The 21,409-nt window shown below is 39.1% G+C and overlaps 1 protein-coding gene and 1 pseudogene across 1 annotated transcript in view; both read right to left on the reverse strand.

Annotated features, from left to right (window-relative positions):
* The window catches only part of Bves (blood vessel epicardial substance), a gene marked incomplete at its 5' end in the record, with an annotated part of 30,508 nt that extends 12,010 nt beyond the window's left edge, over positions 1 to 18,498 (reverse strand). Inside the window, 6 exon segments of the mRNA XM_013510787.1 lie at positions 2,628 to 2,769; positions 3,637 to 3,804; positions 11,739 to 11,847; positions 12,576 to 12,763; positions 15,406 to 15,530; positions 18,265 to 18,498. Coding sequence (XP_013366241.1) covers positions 2,628 to 2,769; positions 3,637 to 3,804; positions 11,739 to 11,847; positions 12,576 to 12,763; positions 15,406 to 15,530; positions 18,265 to 18,487 — 955 coding nt within the window.
* Positions 16,881 to 17,726, reverse strand: LOC102029724 (annotated as a pseudogene).
* Positions 18,499 to 21,409: the final 2,911 nt, after the last annotated feature.

Here is a 21,409-nt window from a genome sequence, read left to right on the forward strand (position 1 = left end):
CTATTATTTGTCTATTTGTTTTCCTTAGAAACTATCTTGTAGATAACAATATGTAAAACAACAACCATTGATAATCTTACCACTTTGTCTGTAATTCGGTAATTCCCCCCATTAGTATGTTATCCTTCTTTTACTCTTTAAAATAATAAAAAAAAAAAAGAAAGAAAGAAAGAAGTGATGAGTGCTGTCAACAGTTCTCAATTTTCCACAGGTTTCACGTGGTCAGGCCTACAGGGTGCAGAATATTCACCAAGACTCCTGCTTACCCCTACCAATCAGCTTGCTACTTCCCCCCACCCCAGGCACTTAAATTCCTTCACCACCAGCCAACTGGGAGAGAGACTTGAGCTTGTTTCCTTGTCGGCTGGCCTGCAATAAGTCCCTTCTTTCTGCAAACATTTGATGCCAAAGTACGGGTTTCTATGTGCTTGTGCAGCAAGCCCTTCCTCGGTATCAGTGTGTCTACAAGCATGAGCTTTACAGCTCAACAGGAGCCCTCACTTTGTATCCAACCCTGTGCAATGAGAACAAGTGAACAAACATATCATACTCCCAAATGCCTCATCGCTGACGTAAAATCATAGCCACTGACACAGACTCAGTTACTGTGAAACCACCTGCACTCCTCCTCTCATCCGTCTGCACAGCAAAAGGGTTCAGTGACCTTCTACTGAGGGCAGTTATGCCCCGGAATGGTAGTGGCACACCCCACTTGGGGGAGGAGCTTTAGGACCATCAGTGAATCTGCCACCACTGTCCTCCCTCTGCCTGTGGATGAGAGCCCATTAGGCCGCTTTTCTGACCAAATCCTGGAGTGGGGAGCACATGGCCCAAAGCAACACCCAACCTGCACAGGGAGCCTCACTTAATACTCTCAAAAAGAAGCCAGGCAATAAACACAACCATTTGCAATTTGTTACACGTGCTGCCCTTGAATCCCCTTTATGTCCATAACACTGCTATGCTTAGACTTTGCTTTAGCGTGTTACATCTGAAGAAATTAGAACTACGCTATTATGGCCAATTGACTATTTTGAGTTAAAGGCACTTTTAAAAACAGCAGGTGCAAGAAGACTGTCACTCCAGCCTTCACTGATCATGACAGGAAGCGAAATTCCCATGTAGAAGATGCCCAGGTACTACTGTGCTACACAGAAAGATAAACTTGAGTCATTTGTAGGAAAATGGATGCACCAGGAGGCCATAAGTGAAATGAATCCGACACACAAACTTAAAGTATCACATGGTTTCTCTCGCATGAGAAACCCAAGGTATAAATAAAGAACAAAATAATAGTTAACTGGAAGCAGGGAGACAGATCTTGCTCAAACAGGAAAGGGATCAAGAGGGAGGGGGAGGGGCAGGAAAGGGGATGAAGAAAGGAACTAAGGTGTGTTCTGTGCAGTACCAGCTCCACACGGGAATGTAAAATATGTAATGCAAACATGTACTAATAAAAAAAAGAAAGTAACTATAAAAAGGAAGGAAAACATTCTTATCAAGGACAGGAAACTGAGACAGAGAATTCTTTACAAACCTTATTTAAATAACTCTTAAGTGTTCCAACATAATTTAATGTTTCACAGTTCCCTATTTTTGTCCAATTTAGTACATGTAAGTGTTTGACTCTATAAAGATTCTTTGGGTTTTCATTTCCTTCTGTAGGCTCCGGTGCCATGTAAAATTTGTACTATGTATGAACTCCTCCACTTAAACTGCCCTAGGTCAATTTAACTGTCAGGCCCAGCCAGAAATAAATAAATAAAAATGGAAACCATAAAAGGGAAGAGGTGAAGTTTTGCCTCCCCTGCACACCGATTATATGGCCTTGTAAATACCATCCTCTCCTGAGTAACCCAATTTATCTAAAGCACACACGTTACAAGATCATTTATATAAACACAGGATTACTGAATGAGTGCTTGCATTTTTAAATAAGTGGCTTTGGTTTAGAATTGGAAATATGAAAGTTTTTAGCTTGTACAGAGAAGAATTCATCTGCCATTCTGCAATTTCATATGAATTTGTTCGGTGCTTATATTACTTATAATAATTTGATTTCTCCCATTTTATTTATTAATTTTGAAAACCTGTGTCGTTACTGCTACTTAAAATGATTTAAAGCAATCTAAACTCGGATGAGTCTGGGAAACTTGCCTCTCAGTCGGTGTGCGAATGCAGTAACTCCGGCATGCTGCATGACCTTCCTTTTCAGGAATACCACGGTATCCAACCAATGTTTAACCCTTGGTGCTCCGACTGAGATGATCCTACAGTAAAACATCCCGCAGCTGTTTCCTTACCCTTCTTAAAACACTGCTGGTCTAGGATTTCACTCTAACTAAAATCATGAAAACACAATATCCACCAAACCCCATGGACTGTTTTACACTCTCCCAGCAAATCAGTATCTAAGCAAAGTATATGGCAAAACAAGTGAACAATTTCTAAAACAGAAATGTTTTAAAGTTGGATTAGCTATTATGAAATAAGGGGGGGGGACATCTAGAAAAAATGTGGTTATTGCTATTTAGTTTGCAAAGTTATTTTTGATGAAGCTGTCACAGTAGCTGTGTGAGTGCCGTCTCCGGGGATGCTGGGCTCTCATCCGTTGCCGGGTGACTTACAAAGGGAAGATGTGCTGGAGGAGCCCCTCAGGAACTGGTGCAGGCCGTCTTCGCCGTCACTGGAGCTGGCTATGCTGTTCCTCATTTCCAGCATGGAGATCTGTGCGCAGAGACTGAGTTGGTGCTCCAATTTTTTGGCTTTCTGCAAAGCAAGGTTTTAAGAATCCTGAGATTTATGAGATGTGAATCATATAATCACTGTAAGCAGCATATACTTTTCCTTGAAATAAGCTAGTGAAAAAAAAATATACCTTATGTATCCAATAAATGTAAACTGTGATTTTATCAGCTATTCCTGTAAACATCACGAAAAATTTAATCTACTCAATAACCTATTTATCAACCTGAAATAATAAGCACAGACTTAACAGGACAGTCAGCTGAGACAAGAGTGCACACTCATACTCAGTGTTCTGGAGAAGTGCGCACACAGAAACGATATCACAAGTTCTCTTGTGTAACTTTTTAAACTTCCTCCTACACAATGTGGGAAATTAAGAACAAAGTGCAAATTGCTGAAGACCTGCGCATCTCTGAAAGCCCACCCTTTCCTGTCACCCATGGGCTTCCTGGGAGGGGCTGCACCCAGGAAGATGTGCCGGCCTGGGGGAGGCCTAGGCTAACGTGCCAGCTGCCCGCCTCACAGCGTACAGCCCTCCCCCTTCCGCAGCCTCTCGGCCTGCCACCCTTGGCGTGCTCTCCTCTGACTCCCTCCCACCCCCTTACCAGCCTCCTTGGGTTACTTAAAAAACTCCACTGAAGAGGACAGAACTTCATCTCATAAATGACGGCCCTGACAGAGACTATTCACTATGCAATGGCAAGTATAATTATACAATACTTCCTCACTCTCAAGAAATGACTTGCTGAAGGACCTCTCCATTACAAGTATTCTCTCTGTAACGTATGACTGCTTAGTGGAAATCAGTAAAACATAGTTTGGGTAAAGTGACGTATACTTCACAGCACATACTTAGTTAACAGAAAAAAATTTCAGAAAAGCACTTACTTTATCATTTAAGGTGGGATCATTCAATGAATAGAGCTTATTTGTAATGTCTTTTCCTATAAGATACCTAAATATTTCATACAGGAAAGGCTCTGATTCCAGAAAATAAGTTAATCTTTCTCTTGACCAGCATAAAAATCTGCAGTTATCATCTGCAATAATGGTGACCTGCCAAAGACACAAACATGCACAGGAAAGCAATGCATCTATGTACGTGAATTATAACTACAGTAATTTGAGAGAGGGAAAGAGCAGAATAATTTAACAGACATTACCATAGCAAATGACTTGTCAAATTACTTAAAATTCAATGCACACAAGCTTCTGTAACTATATGCAAAATTATGTTTAAAAACAACCTGCAGATTAAACACAAACCAGTTGAGTTGTATTGCTTTGTGAGGTCTGGAGACAGAAGAATGGCCACCGTGTTCATACCGCTGCTGCAGAGCAGACTGGACTGATGGTGCAATTGCACATATGACTTACGGCTAAATACTTCTTCCTGTCTGTTGATTACAATGGGGTTTAACGATCAAGCTCCAAGCAAGTGAACTGAAGGAAGATTTGAGAGGCAAACTGCACATGAAAGGCCTTCTAGCTGACTGCGCAAATGAACACTTGAGATTGAGAAGGCTTCAGGGTGCAGGCTGTTACTGATGGGTGCAGCCTGTCTGTGTGAGGGCCCTCCTGTCATGTGTTTCTCAAGTACGACCTTCCACAGTGAGCTACACGGTAGCCCGCTAGGGATCTGCAGAGATCCTTGACTGACTCAGAACTGGCAAACCATACTCTTCATCACGTACTGTCACGTAGGAAAGTGGGAGGGCTCTGCAACTGCTGCACAGAGCTTGAGTATTCCTCCCTCTTCCAGAGTGAGGCACCCCGCCGGAAGCCCTTCCTCATCTTCCACAGGTCCGCATCCCGCCCTTAGTATTCCTCTTCTCATCACTATGGCACTCATATGGCACTATCCAACTCACCCACTAACACATGTGTGTGTCCTAAGCATTGTGATGGAGGAATCACACGTCTCCCTGTCTGAATGTCAGGCTTCCAACACACAGTCACAATGGTGCTCAGTGTGCGTTTATTGTACGAAAGAGTTAACAAGTGGACACAAAGACCATTGAAGGCAAAAACCATTTTCATATCCTCAACCTTAAACCCAGTGCTTATCCTAGTAGAACGTTAATAAAGTTTTATTAAATTGACATAAAGTCTTATTTGGGCCTCAGAGCAGACATTTCCAAAAGAGCTCTTCCTCTTTGATCTCCACAAAATTAAACACATTTCAGATGGCAAAGGAGTACATAAGTCAACCAAGAAAGAAAATGAAAAAGAATCAGCTTCTTATATCAACAGGCTGAAATCTGATCTTCAGCAAATTAGGTTTGGCCACTTTAAAAAGTGGATCAATATTCCTAGAAAAAAGAAAGTTTGGATTTATAGTAGGAATCCCCCAAACCAAACACACTTGGATTTAAGAAATATATTAACATCCTTAAGACTTCATATGCTGGGTGTGATGGTGCACGCCTGTAATCCCAGCACTCGGGAGGCTGAGGCAGGAGGATTGTTATGAGTTCAAGACCAGCCTGGGCTACAAAGTGGGCTCAAGGCCAGCCTGAACTGCATAGTAAGACCCTGTCTCAAAAAAAAAAAAGTTTTCATAAAACACTAAATTTCATTCATTCTTTCAGTGTGTCATCATGCACGTAATTTGTGCCAGATGTCAAAGCACTGAGGTTACAGTGGTAAATAAGAAAGACAAGGTTCCTATCCCATGAAGCTCATACTCTGGAAGGGGAGACAGATAATAAATAAATGAATAAATAAATAAATAAATATGACAATCTCAGGTGGCAGTAAGTGCTGTGACAAATACAAGAGGGAAAAGCAGTGGAGAATGACTAGGGGCTGACAGTTGCATATAATGCCTATATATATATACATACATTGCTCTTTAAAACATTTAAGGGACTTTTATTTCTGTCATGTGAGTGGATCCTTAAAATTGCCTGTAAAATAAATAAAACAGGTAACATTCCACTTGTGTCAGATGTCAAATGAGAAGCACCAAAAGCTTGCAGAAGAACACATGTTAGTTAGTGGTGGAGTAAGCACTTTTGACTGCCAGGCCTGACATTTCCCATCAGGACAAACCCCACTCAATGCATCCAATATTCACCAAGAAGATCACATAGAAAGTAATTTAGCCACGTGCTCACAGCTGAGCACCCAATCCGCTGACGGTCCCTCACAAAGACTGGCTGACGTGATATCACAATGCCAACATTCTAGTGAAGGAAGCTAATAACAAAAAGAAATACGACCAACACTGACAGGACTTATTGGAGGGCAAGTATACGGTCAACCCAGCCCCAGGGAATTCACAGAAACAGTAGGATGTGAGAGAGTAAAATGGAAGGCAACCAAAAAATGTTCCATAGGACAAATAACAGAAAAGGAAGCACTGGGTAATTACGGCAGCCCAGCCACACAACCAAGTGCTAAAGAGAGTCTAGGGGGAGCTGTGCTCCTTTCATTGTACAGATGTCAGCTGTAACTCTGGAAAAATATAACTCACATGTAGTGGGGTGAGGAACTGGACATCTTCCAGGAGAAGGTTTATCCATCCACTTAGGTGATATATGCACCGTTAACCTCTCTTCAAACATGTGAATTACCTCAGGTCTCCTGTGGTGCAATACTTTATGACACTAAAATTTGCCCAGCAAATTCATTTTTTTATAGGTGAAAGTTACCTTATACATGTTTAAATTATTAATGAATATAAATTTCGTATCAGCACTCAGGTAACAAGCAACACCTACAGTACATATAAGTTAACTTACAGGTCCACCAGGCCAGGTATTTAATTGGAAGCCAGTAGTTAGTGTGTTGATAGCTAATTTCTCTTGGTAGCTAATGCTTCGTCTGCCAAGCAGACAGTTTTATTTCATGATTTCTTGTCACAATAATCAAGCAAAATGTATTTTTAATGAAAAATTCTAGGATAGGCATCTAGTCTAGTATGACTACGTCCTTATAAACAGGGGAAATTTGATGAGAGATTTTAAAGCTTTTATAAAATAAACGTACCTGTGTCATAAAGAAACTGCGGATGAGCTACGATCGGAAACAGCAGTCTAACATAAGGATTACTGAACTGTCCTAAGAGGAAAATTTACTACTTTTTCCCCATACCATATAGCATTTCACACACCAGTAACACAAAACTATCCAGAAGAGGTCTCTCTATCTGATGCTTACTGAATTCTCATGGGCACTACATGGGCACAGTTAAAACTGGCACGTTAAACTGCTTTACACAACTTCACTAAAATGTGTACTTAAGATAATGTTTTCTTTAAATATCATGTAAAATGTAGTGTTCATTTATTTCACAAGAGCAAGGCTATATGTCTCTAAGACATTCCTCTTTCCTTAAAGTCAATAAAAACTGCACAAAGAAAAAGAAACCAAACATAAAACACTACTACTTCTACCTTCTGTAACAATGATGCTCAAGATTCCAACAGTTACAAGTGGCAGCTTTGGTGTGCAAGTACCAGAACAACTGCAAGCCCCTAGGGAGAAGAACTGTAAGTTCCAACTTGGTTTTTTTGGCCCTATCACTATGCCTATTACTATTATAATTACTACACCTTTACCTGAGCAACACTCTAAACTGCTGTGCTATCAAAGGACAGTTACTGAGTCCACTTGCCTTTTCTCTCCTTTTGATTATATTGTGTAATTCATCAGTACCTTGACCACAGAAAGAATTTAAAGAAGTAAACATGCAAAAGACATAGCTGCCTGTCAGAATGCTCCCTAATGGGAAGGATGAGCTTCAGAGGTACAAGGCAGATAGGCAGAGAAGTCCAACCACTGAAAACTTCAAGTGTCCTCTGTGCTTGGCACAGGGAGTGAAGAAATTGGCTCTGGAAGCACATGATATTTTTTCACTTGGGAACTTGCTTCAGTAAAAGAGTGTCTTGGTTACTTTTCTCTCATTGCTCAGACAAAACACCCGACACTCAAAATTAAAGGAGGAAAGGATTATTTAGCTTGTAGTTTGTGGAAGTTTCAGTCCATAATCCGCTGGCTCTGAGGCAGGGTGGCACATGGCAGAGGAGCAACAGTTCACAGTGGTGGAAAACAGCAAAAGCAACAAGAGCAAAAGGGGCAAAAGAGGGAAGCAGGCCTCTTTCCCTCCCTTATAGGGTATGCAGGCTACGTGCCCTAGAGAGACAAAGGTTTGGTTCCTATTACATTCCAAATCCCAAATCTCCCAAGGGCTTACTTTGATGGTGTTAGCTTTAACTGTACAGAACAGGCTTGCTGATGCTATAGTAATTTTCATACACTGGCCAGTTACAAAATGCACTCCAGACACTACGCAGAGAAGTAGAGAAAAGCTGACTGGTAATAACAAAGGATGAGTCAGAACCCTTCATCCATGTATGCTACCTCAATTTTAGTCACATTCTTGGAATCCTCACATTAATACCAGCAACAGTTTTCAACGACCGAAACCTTACTGCCAGTTTCAAAGAAGTAAAAGAACTATATTAGTGGTAGGGAGTACTTTTTGTTAACTGAATTAAAAATGTAATATAATTTGAAGTCCTGTGGAAAAGGTAGTACACTTTCGTGTTCCTGGCCTCTCAGGAACCTCTTGCTTCTGGAGACAAAGGTTTGGTTCCTATTACATCCCAAATCCCAGTTTCTCCAGGATACTATGAGACTGAGTTATCATTTAAAGCCACTTGCTACTATACGCAGAGAAACAGATGCAACAGATAAATGCTGGGCTTTGGAAAAAGCAACTGTCAGGAGTTGAAAGGAAAGAAGAGCAGAAAGAAGTGGCCTTGTCCTCATTTGCAGATGCTAGTGACTACAGATACAGTAAGAACGTAAATCTCAGGGCTCTGTTGGCCGCAGTGACAAGATGACAGCGTACACTAGAGCAGCTGGGACACAGCATTAACTTGCTCTTTCCATATCTTAAGCAGAGCCAGCATGGGAACAGGGTCACACGTATCAGTAAAGGTCTCTGAGACCTTCCAGAAAATGCATTTAATTTTAACAAATTGTGTAATTTCTTAGGCCAGTTACTCAGCCAGCTATGCTTAGGCCAGTTACTCAGGAACGGGTGAGGCTGAAACCATGTGAACAAAAATAAACTAAACGGTATGCCTATAAAATTTTATGTTTCTCTTCACTGTGGCATCTCAAGTTATCTGGCAATGCAAAATGAGAATCTAAGTCTCAAAGTAAGAGTCTGCCATCCAGAAACTTTGACATCTCTTCCTCCCTCAGGTGGTATCATTCCCTTCAATTTCATTTTGTACCTAAAGAGATGGACCTTATTGCTCAGAGTATTTCCTTAACTGCTGTTTATCTAGAGGTTTAAACTGAAAAAGACTCATTCATGTTCTTGATTATTTTCCTACCAACAATAAATAGGAGATCTGGGTACTCACAGAAAGAATTAGAATGAAGTGCCATGTAATGGAGCAATTAAAAAATACAAAAAGAATTATACCAAGTGGTCCACACTCAAATTGCTGCTACTGGGACGAATTTCAGTCTTTGCCCTTAAAAATACTCACTAAGCAGAAAAGGGTAAAGTGATTCAATTTTTTCATAATGATTACTAAAATAAATTCTCTATGGCAAAGCCAGTTTTCTGTTTTCTCCTAATAAAAGTAATCCATTACATGTTTCAGGTACACTGATTGTCTACAAAGACATTTTCTTTTTCTCTCATAATAAAAATATTAAATATTTTTTATGGAAAAAATATAGAAATTCAAATAAGCAAAAAGAAAAAAAATTTTAATACCACAGTAATATCAGAAATATTAGTGACCACCTTGGCTAAAATAGAATATGCCTTTAGATCTAAAAAGTTCCCCAAAATTCTTATGTGTGTGGAAGACTGTTCATATAGGTTTTGATACCAGAGATGTAGGCTCATTGTAATGACTGTACCTGACCATGTAATTTAGAAGCTTTTGGAACTGATTCATAGGAGGAGATTGGAAAAATATGGAGATGCTATAAACTGAGCTTGATGGGAAGTTTGGTTGATGCTCAGAATACCAGAATGCTGAAAGAAATGCAGACAGTAAAGGCCAGGCTCAGGAGGTTTCAGCTGGGAACAAGGACTCCATTGGCAGTTGGACTAGAGGTCTTGTGTATTACACTCTGGCAGAAAATCTGTCTACATTCTGCCCACATCCTGAGACTTGATGGGAAAATAAAATTAAAGGCTGGGGATTAATTAATCTAGGGGGATTAGTTAATTCTAAGTAATCTAGAATTTTAAAGTAGCTTGATGTTCTGCATGGCATGGGTACTTCTGACTGCTTTTAGACAGATCCCCATTGAAAATCAGCAACAAATGGCAGAGCTGAATGATTTTAATAGTTTTCACTTTCCCCAGAAAGAAAGCACCTGCAAAGTTAGAGCAAAGGAAAGCATGGTTGCTGAAAAGATTATAATTAAAAAAAATGCTAGCTAGGCATGGTGGCACATGCCTGTAATCCCAGTACTCAGGAGGATAAGGCAAGAGGATTACAGTGAGTTCGAGCCTAGCGTAAGCTACAAAGTGAGTTCAAGGCCAGCCTGAACTGCATAGTGAAACCCTGTCTCAAAAAGACAAAAAAAAAAAGGGCAGGGGAACGCAAGTACTTTGCACCAGGACACAAGAAAGATGTGAGCTCAATGGTAAAAAATTATAAAGCTTTCATTTGAGAAGAGACCCCCTTAGGCCCTCTGCTAAAGAACAGTCCCTAGGGCACTATTTCACCAGGATTCATTTCATAGTGCTGGGTACTCAGAGGTCACTGCAATCATGATCTAAGGAGGCCTGACTTCTGCTCTCACTGGCAGCAGACCTTGGCATCATCCACATGGTACTGGCTTTATAAACATTCAGAATGCAAGAGTTAAGGGGTCATGGAAGCTTAACCCAGATTTCAGAGGAAGGCCTGGGAGGCCAGGTAGTGTGATCCTGAGAAAGCAGTACGTAAAATTGTGAGAGTAAAGCCAGGTGGAGACCTCAAGGATTTCAAAATGCTAGGAATGTGGATCATCGGCCTAGAAAAACAACCAGCAGTGGGCACAGCCACCCAAGAAAGACGCCATGTGTGCTGCCGCTAACAATGCATGGTGGTGGGTCTCCCCAAGCCCCTTGCAGTTCACATCTCACCACATCTTGCCGTGGAACTACATGATTTAATGTTTGTCCTACTGAAATTTGGTCTTCCTTTGGTCCCATTCCTTTCTATCCCCATTTTTCCTCTTTTGGAATGGAAATGTTTACCCTGTGGCACTGTATATTGGAAGTATTTAACTTTCTTTTGGATTTTTAACAGGGGCTCAGAGCTAAGAATCTGGATTGAGTCTCAGAGGAGACTTTGCACTTGGACTTTTCAGTAATGCTAGGACTATTACAACTTCAGTGACTCTTAGCAATTGATTAAATGTATTTTTGCATAATGAGCTGGACATGGATCTTTTGGGAACGAGGGGTGGAATGTTATGATTCAGATTTAAAATGTCCCCCTGAAATTCTCATGTGTGGAAGGGGATTGGGTTATGGCGGTAGTATACTTACCAGTGGATTCATCCACTTAGGAATTCACAGTTGAATGTGCCATTAGGAAGTGGGCTCTGGTTGGAGGTGGGGCACTAAGGACATGACCTAGGAAAGTACATTCTCATCTTTAGCTCCTACCTTCTCTCTCTGCTTCCTGGGTACCATAGGTTGAACTGCTTTCCTCTGCCATTGCCTTTCACCAAGCCATTCCTGCCTTGGAAGCAGCTGACCATGGACTGAACCATGAGCCAAAATATACCTGTCCTCCTTTAAGTTGTGAGAGGTGGGTCCTTTGTCTCAGTAGTGGGAAGGTTGCTAATATACATACACATTTTAAGTTTTTAAGATGATGTTATACAATATATGCCATATGATAATCTCTTTTTTTCAATAAATCATGGCCATATTCTACTAATAACACCCCTGGATTTTGAATGGGCAATGAACTAGTTTCTATCTTCCTTAAAATCAAACCATAACATACCTGGAATTTTTCACCTTTGTGCATCTGAGTTGATCTAAATTCAGGAGAATCTATAAAGGCACAGGGATAAATATTATGCAGAAAATGTCCTCTATAGGAGACCTTCATTCTGATAACAGAAAACAATGTTAATAAGCATATATTTCACAAATAATATGACAATCTTTAAAATCACCATCATCTTACAGGATTATATTTTGTACTTAAGTTTTAAAAGATTCCACAGATGACAGACAGTTAAAAATGCTTCCTGAAATAGAATAATTCCAAAAAATAATACCAGGAAAACAAAACCAGCATCCACTATTAAACCAGTAATGTGCCTTCTGATGGTCATCATGGCTGTAACACTTGAAGTGACTACATAATTTGTTACTCAAACTGGCAGACTTTTGAGAGGGAAAGGGATGTTATTAATAATTATGCCCACACAATAGTACCCACTGGCTCTTTCCCAGAAGGATGATATTCACAGAAGTTATGCATTTTTTTAAAAGTTACATTTTTATGATATTCAAAAAATAAGCAAATCGCCTCTAATGAACATATAACCTTCTTGAATTTCAATGCCAGTAAATCTTGACTTAACTTTAAAAAGCTAAAAATGGTTAAAAATAGTCACAATTGAAAATTTTGACAGCAGCAAAACTCAGAGCAGGAGTCTTCCCAGCTTTAACCTGTTGCGCCACAGCATTACAAAGTTTAATTGTAAAAGAAATTTCATCACCACCATACTCAACTACTTTATCCATTAACTGGCAACATCTCTTCTTACTTATTTCCTTCCCAGAGGTTGTGCAAAGGTTCAAGGCAAACTAGGAATTCCTATTTCCATACCTTCCCTTCAGGAGAATACTCAGACGGTCATCAACTGAGGTTTTGTCCTCTGCAGCATAAGTCTGGCCCTTTTTCAAGGTTTGAATCATGCAAAACTGTCCAGTTAATCTTCTGAACAAATCTGGAGACACATGGAGGGGTTCAAACAATCGCCGGTAGATGCCACTGAGTTCCTTTTCAATCTTTACCTGAAATGCAGCAAAGGAGAGAAGCGGCACTAAAACAGCAACCTCAAAATACTGACTTCTGTGGTGCAAACATGGTTTTGAGAAGAAACAAATCACCCTTCTATTGAACATACCATCACCCTTCTGTTTTTAGGTCAATGGAGTCTTACCCAGAGAGTGAGCAGTGATGTAAGTTTCTACTTTATCTGCTAAAGGGCACATGTTTGCAGTTAAAATCAACTCTAAGAGCATAAGAGAAGATTGGCCCTGTGGATCACACCTTGTTCTACTGACCATAAAGCAACTGATGAGATTTTGGATGTTGTTACAACACTCACCTTCCCAACCATAGCACCTTCTGCAAATAACACAAAATTTCATCTCCAAAATTTTTTGTTTCACAGAGAGAAATTACATTAACTTTTGTGTGCTATAGTAAGAAAATACACAAAATAAGAATGTAAAACAAATTTACCAAACAAACACTGCATTTACATGAAACATTTTATCTCCATTAAGTTATTTACTAGAGAGAAAAACAAACTGCACAGGAGCAATCACTGCTTCATATTTCTGCATGCCACGTGAAGGAAAAGATGAGGGTATAGAGCTCCAGTGTAGCAGTTTCATTCTCAGCTAAAGTAAACCCTGTAGGATGGAGCCTCCCCTGGTGAATAAGGCTGGCTACTGGAGGAAGAGAAAGCAAAATGGCTTTATCACCTCTGGTGTTAGATTTTCTGAGGCCAAGGTCATACCCCAGGCATGATGACAGGCTGTCTCTGAAAGTCACACTAATTGGGTGGAGAGGAAAACAGCACCGCACTGGGGGTGAACTCCACCCCAGGGAAAGCTCTGGCAGACACCGACAAAGCCTGAGCCCCAGATCACCAGAGCTGCTACAACATCACTTTTGCATTTGCAGTGATCCTATTTGTCCTGCTGTTTTGTTTTGATGAAGAACCAGCATTACATTTTTCAAAAAAATAGTTTGATAGCCTGAGAATAAATGCAAGTACAGTACTGAATCCTATTTGGTGCTTCAGCCACATCAGCAATTTATGAACCTGGTTATTTGAGGGTTCCAGAAAGTTCTGATCTTTAGGAACGGACATCTTGATTATTATACTCATCTGTCTCTTCCACTCCAGGGCTGTAGTAATGAGCATCTGAAACAATTTATTCACAACTATGTCCCACTTCCAGCATGTACATATTCCAAGGTGGTACAGTAATGAGCAAAGCATCTGAAAATCTAGTGATGCCTGTTCACATTCTACTCATCCTACAAGTCTCAGCTCGAGACCTAATTTCTTCCTGAAGTCCTCTTTATTCTCTCTGAAAGTACCTACCCATCAACAGTTTTTCTGACTGTCGACTGTGCCTGTTATGGTTGACAGAACAGGGACTACAACAGTAAGTGTGCTAATTACACAGTGTTCTTGAATGCTGTTCCCAGGCCCTATAAGAGGATTATACTTTTCCTTCCACTCCCTACTCTCCACATTAGCAGGCTTGGCCATGTCACTTGCTTTGGCCAATGAAATATGAGCAAAAGTGACATTATGTTCCTTCTGAGCAGACACTGTATGGAACACTGGGTGTCTCTCTTTTGTTCTCTCGTTCTTTTCCCTCTGCTATGAAAATGCAGTCCCAACAGAACTTGCTCCTTCAGCAGAGACTCTGAAATGCGTTGGACAATGGAGTATAATTATAGCTGACACTTGATTACCAGAGTCAACATGTAAGGTGGGTGAGAAAAAAGACCATTGTTGCTATGGGTCACTGAGATGTTCAGGTTATTATCCAGCCTAACCTAGAGAAAGCTGACCAATACAATAAAGCAACACAGACTGACTTCCTCTGTGTGAAGAGGTTACAATCTAGTGGAATGCTTATTTCATATATCATTGTATCATTCAAATTGGAATGTTTTCTACATCAGGTCTATCCTTGAACGTAAGATTAGGGCAAGCATTACATCTTTTGCTTTAGTGAATGTGTGTGCTTAGAGGAATATGCACGGCATGATTTCTAGAAGCCATGCTATTTTCCCTACTGTACTTTTGTTCTTGATATGATGAAGGAAATCCAACAAGATAAATCAAGAGTTGAAAATAAAACATTAAACTCTGGAGCTTGGTAACCAGCCATCAAAAATGATTTACCTAAGTGAATATTTTGGGCATAAGAAAAAATATAATAGTCATTACATTAAAAAAGAACTATTTGCAAATCATTAGGAAGCTTATGGAAGCTGCCTATTAGTAATTTTATAATTGAGTATCAGTGGACAAAGGAAATAAACAATATGACTTTTAAGAGTATTATTCATGTTCTTTCATGCCTAATGACTTTTTTTTTTTTTGGTTCTGGGACTTGAACTCAGGACCTTGCACTTGCCAGGCAGGCACTTGTGCCACTGAAATATATCCCTGATCCCTACACCTAATGATTTGAAAAGGTCTAAAAACTCATTTGTAGACCAAATCTCACAGTTCTCAAATATTATACTTTCAGGCATTTATAAATGGAAAGTCCAATCTTCAGAGAAATAATATTGAAAGGATTAAAGATATTAGATGTTCATTCTAAAATCTGAACAAAATGCTTCTAAAGACTGTATATTTAAAGTCACTTCCTTATTAAATAATTTTAGTAATTACCGGTCTCTTCTTGTACAAAAGATATGAAAGATGCAAAATGTTGACTCCCAAGAACACAGAATTCCAGATCATTACATCCAAGGCACATCGGTAGAGAGTGGCCCACACAATGTAGAGGGTACATCCTGTTGGATAACAAAGTTATTAACATGTCATATATATAGAACAACTTCAGCAGGTAACAATAAATTTCTCATTCTCTGTATATAAATCAAATGTATTTTACAAATAGATGAGCTGAATATCAGTTTCAATTTTTTTACTTTAGGAAAAAACACATTCTTTGTTGTAGAATATTTGCATAATATAAAATACGTTCTTCCTTTCTGTTTTTAAAGCAGTGTTGGAGAGTTAACCCAGGGCCTCACATGTGCTAGTCAAGCAGTCTACCACTGAACTATATACCCCCAGCCCAAAGAAAATACTTTTTAAAGGGGAGGAAAAATCTACAGTTCTGTAATTTAAAGAAAACCCCAGCTGATATTTAATGCTATGTTACAGTTATACAGTTTTACCAAACAGAAAACCTATTGTATGTATAATTTTAAAACATTTTTAATTACAACAGTTTTCCCATTTCATTAAAATTCTTTGTAAGCAATAACAAAAAATTCTTTTCAAGCATAGTTTTTAGTGAGTATAAGTGATTAAATCATAATCCTAACTCCCTATTGAACACAGATGATATTTTGGGGGAATAATCTTTGGTAAGTAAGAAAAAAACAACTTTACCCATAAAAGCATCTGTATTTGTGATCGTTTGCTTAGGCTGGATTACCTGAAGGTGAGCTTCCAGCTTTGGATGCTATGAAGAACTGTTTTCCAACAGGTCTGTAGAAATTTATAAACCTACTATTTTGGAACACCAGTATCTGGTTGTCAAAATAAAATTTGAAAACTTTTCATTTGATATAAAAGAATTATATTTTATTTTGTATTTTCATTAATATTAAAGAGTCCAAATGTCATACCAAAACTTTTTAACCACCTGAATTTTCACTTAGTGATATCCATTACAGCAACTGTCCTGTTCTCTCTGACTTTACATACAATATCAGTTCCTTTTGATCAATTTTACGGTAGGAGAATCAGTGTATTTTTAAGATGAAATTATCAACTAACGTACAAATGTATCGACACACATGGACACAAAAGCTAACCTCTGACATTAAAAAGTTATTCATCAATAATTTTTTTACCTCATCAGAATTACGTGGGTGCATGTAAATAAGGCTTGTCACTTTACTTGGCCTCATTTTCCTCATTTATAGACTCAAGTACTGGGCTAGATAATCTCTTTGGTCCACTTTATCTCCAAAACTGTCTTAAAATTCAGATTTGGACTTTTCTTTTAAGGTTTCAATTATACTTTATTTCTTCAATACACCATATGTTAGTGGATATAGTGCTTTTAATTGGCATCAGTTATGATTTGATTTTGAAATAATTCAGTAGTATTACATCAGCTGGCATGATTACTGATCTCTCCATTCCTCTGGGGTGACTGCCAACAGGACAAAGGTTCCACTCTACTCCAATTTGTGTTGCTGTAGATCGTACGTCCATACAGCAATGCAGAATGTGGCTCCACCAACTCACATAGCACTGCCGTATTTGTCATGGAACGCATGTGCACATTTCTAGCAGCTCTGCCTTGCCGCTATTTGTTGAATATTTTGAACAGGAAGACAACCTAGCGCGGTTTTGACCAAGGCAAACATCGTGGAACTGAAGACAAAACTGTGGTTACTGCAGCTACTGGTCTGACACCAATTACCTCCAGATGCCCCTGCCTGGACTATTTTTTATAAGGTAATACACACATTCAGAAAAGTCCCGCTAATCTTCCAAAAGCTGGCAGAAGTGGTTTGTCCTCAGGGGCCTGTGTCACTTTCCTGCTGAGCCTGTCACCTTCTCCTTTCCCCCCGGTATGGATGCACCCCTGTATCACAGCATCCAACTCCCCACACTGTGACTGCCCATCTCTCTCTCCAGGGATGGAGACTGTCTTCTTCAGTCTTTGTCTGATACATTACAGGTGCTTAAAAATGCACCTGAATAAATGGATTATCAGGGAAATAAGCAGAAAGAGTAATCTGTGAAGAATCACTGGCTAAAGTAATCCATTCAATTGTTTTAGTATTTTGATGTGAATCAATTTAATTTACTTCACAAGGTTACAAGAACCAAAAAAGTGTTTTCTTTAACAATTATGTTTGGGTGATTACCTTCATTACAATGTTGCTTAACTGGCCACAGCAACTGAGTGTCTTCAAATAATAACAGCTTGAGATTGTATAATACTTACTACGTGATGTAATAGTCATTTAATTCCCACAACCCTATGAGATGGTTTTATTCTTACTCGATATGACACATGAGAAAACTGTGTGGTAACAAGATTAAATCACTTGTCCAAATTACATAGTTTGGAAGTGGTGGAACCAGGACTCAAATCATACAATCTGCCTCCAAAGTCCACACAATGAATATATGAATAGATTTTCTGATATCTAGAAAATCTAAACAGCATATGCAAGCATGCACAATTTTTCTCAAAAGTAAGTAAGGGATAAATATGTTATGCAAAGGCCTTGTTTTAAAATACTTTTTTTTTTTTTTTGGTTTTTCTCCGGTACCGGGAACCGAACTCACGACCTTGCGCTTGCCAGGCAGGCGCTTTTGCCGCTGAGCTAAACCCCCAGCCCCTTAAAATACTTGATATGTTGCTAATTCAGTAACAAAGACCTGAACTCTTAGGTACGCTACAGACATAACAAGGATCACGCTGAAGTCTCCAACATAAAGTCCATCTGATACCATTTAGGACAAAGTTCTGCCTAATCTCGGGTATCTTACCTATAGTCAACATCCCTCTAAGAAATATCATATGAAGGTGAAGGGTTGTTGGAATAACCAAACCAACTGCAAAACAAATATTTGCCACGTGAAAAACTAGATGATGTATCTCTCGCCAGTTTTCACAAGTGGTCTCATTGGAAGGCACAGGTCTGATACTTCCTAACTCAGCTGTAAAACCTATTGTTGAGTCTGCCAATGAGCTGGTCTCCGTATAATTCATGCTGAAAATTCCTGTAAAACACATAAAATCATGAACATAGATTTTACCACACCTACTACTAGTGTTATGAGAAAACGATTTCTGTGAATGGAATGTTGGTAGACAGACTTCTGTAGCACTTGTGAGTTAGGAATACATGTGACATTTCCTTATCCATTAAATCACAATACCTTATTTGCCTTATGATGAAATGAAATGAAATACATAAAATACTTCAGAGTGCACAACTGTTCTCTAGCATACAAATATACATATATATGTACGTAAGATATATATATGCATAGGTATACATTTATAGTACCTATTCATATTTCATAAGGAAGGGAAGAGAATTAACTAACCTAAAAGACAACGATAGATGTTCATAAACAACAGCAATTACAAAGTTTTTAAGTATAATCTTCCATTAGAATCTCACTGGTGACCCTAAATCTAAGCACAGGAAAAATAAACTGATTTTTTTAATACTTTAAAAAATTAACAGCCTTATATGTGATAGTTTTATTTTATACCATCATTTAAATCATTGTATCATTCATATAGCATATATTATCATATATGTGCTTAATAAAAAGCAAAGTTCTATAGACATTCATAAAACTATAACATTTAAAGATTTTGTCCAACTTGAATCTATTTCTTTCCCTATAATAATTCTAGTTGGTAGCATCTTACAAATTTTTTTTTTTTGTACCAGGAATCAAGCTCAGGACCTTGCACTTGCCAGGCAGGTGCTTATGCCACTGAGCTATATCCCCAGCATTACAAATTAAAAAAGTAGTAAATGTCCAGGTTATTTATACATAGGAGAGGTCATAAATAAATTCATTTAATATTAAGATTCATAGGCAACCCATTTCAAGTAATGTTCATTTTATACACGGTTATATAGAACTTAAAGTGGTGCCCCTTTCTGACTACATTACCTGTCCTTGGTGTTGGTCTTTAAAAAAAACTCTATTATTAATTATATAAAATTGGTCCTTGACAAAAGCTATGTAGGTTTATAAAATATGTCAATTTTTCTGTTTTAGTAAAAGTTCCAAATACAGACCCAAAATGCTTTTAAATTTAATTGAGAAATGTATACTTCCTTCAAAATAAGCTCACAATTAGCCTTACTACTCTATTTGTGTTTTCAACTCATTAAACACTATAAGTGGTAGGATAATTGGCCAGGAGGTGTATTTTAAAAGAATGTTAACAGACAAATGTGAAAGAATTCCGCATCTCCTAAAATGACAAAAAAATAATCAGTATACAAAGTGTGGAAGCAATGATCAAGTCAATTAACTAGGGAACAGCTCAGTCAGTTGACATAAATATTGACTGACTGCAAAACGAAAAATGCAAGAACTCAACTACTTTCCAAATGTTTGAATCAATAAAAATATAAGCCTATTTGGCTAGGGGGAATCATTATTTTAGTAACTCAGTACAATAATTATACCAAGTTTGCTTTGGAGAAATCAGATATCATAATTATAATTTCAGCAGGAGAAAGGGTGGTATTAAATATCCTCAACCACTCATACATTCCGGTCAGCTCCTTGCATTACATAAGTTAGTAACTACAGTTTCTACAGCACTATAGCATGCACTGCATTCCTATCATCCTTTTCGTTCTAACTATCCCATGTTCTCTACAAGGCAAGGACAGTGTTTATTTACATACTGTATATACCTCTAGGGTTTCTACAGAGAAGACCCCTGAGGCAGCGGGGAAATCACTTTTCGAAATCACTGCTCAGTGGTAAAGGCAGGAGAGTGCCTAGCCTTTCTGAGGTTGAGTCAGCTTCTACCTTACAAGCCACCAGGGAGCCACCTAACCCAGGGAAAGCCATGCTGCTGCTTGCTCTATTTCTTCCTCGGAATAGACGCAGCTAGACCACATGGTCTTCACAACTCCAAATTTTAATGGTCTACGGTTCTAATACAGATTTACATAGTTAACTAATCACTTCATAAACACCTGAATACTCCTGTGCTGCCTCCTGGTCTACGGTAATTCAATTTCAGGTTTTTGGAAGTTCTTATAGTACCGGTTTACCAACTTTAGTTCACTAAACGTATTAATTTCTGGTCTAAGAAAATGGATAAGGAAAACTACAATCCACTGATCCAAAAACCAAAGAAAAGTGCAGTTTTTAAAAGGTAGGCTCATCCTAAAACATATGTTGATGCACTGCACCTTATTAAACATACACAGATATAGTTATAGATCTAGAGCTGCCACTTACCTGTTGTCTTGAAATATTGATCAGATCTGTCTGGTTTCATCTTAGTTGGATTACTGCTTAATGGATTTGAATGACTTACACTGAACTGCCCTTATACAGAGAATGAATAAGTTTAACAAGATAGGCTTGACTGGTAAATTGGTAAACTTTCGGATCAATCTTTTCTAAAATCAAGAGAAATTATTTTTCTCTCAGATCCTCAAAGTCTAATTCTTTATATTGCTTGTTCTAGTAAAACCCCCCCAAACCCCACTGGTTTTCAAATGGGTGTTTGCAAGACTATAGCTAAAGGGTGAGGCTAACATTTAACCCTCACCAGACTACAAAAATGGCGATAAACAGCGAAGAATTAAAGCCCGGCGGGCAGACCTAAATCATTTTGCTATTCTAATGGAATCTTTGCACATCTTCGGAGTGGCAAACGGTATTATAGTGCCAAGAGTCTTTTCGCACTTGTTCCTGTTAAAGCAGGCGGTGTCCGGACTGGTCTGGCCAGGACGCGATTTCCCCACCGCTCCCCTGGGGCGCGCCCTTCGCCCTCTCCGAAGGTCACTGGCAAGGGTCCCCGAGGCCGGCGCGCTCAGGTCGGGGGAGCGGAGACCCTGTGCGCGGACCCGGCCGCCCCACCGCGCGCGCAGAGCCGCCGGGACCCCGCGTCAGACGGAGCCACCGCGGAGCTCGC

The sequence above is a fragment of the Chinchilla lanigera genome, unplaced genomic scaffold, assembly GCF_000276665.1.
Source record: "Chinchilla lanigera isolate Chin_1 unplaced genomic scaffold, ChiLan1.0 scaffold00010, whole genome shotgun sequence".
NCBI classification, from domain to species: Eukaryota; Metazoa; Chordata; class Mammalia; order Rodentia; family Chinchillidae; genus Chinchilla; species Chinchilla lanigera.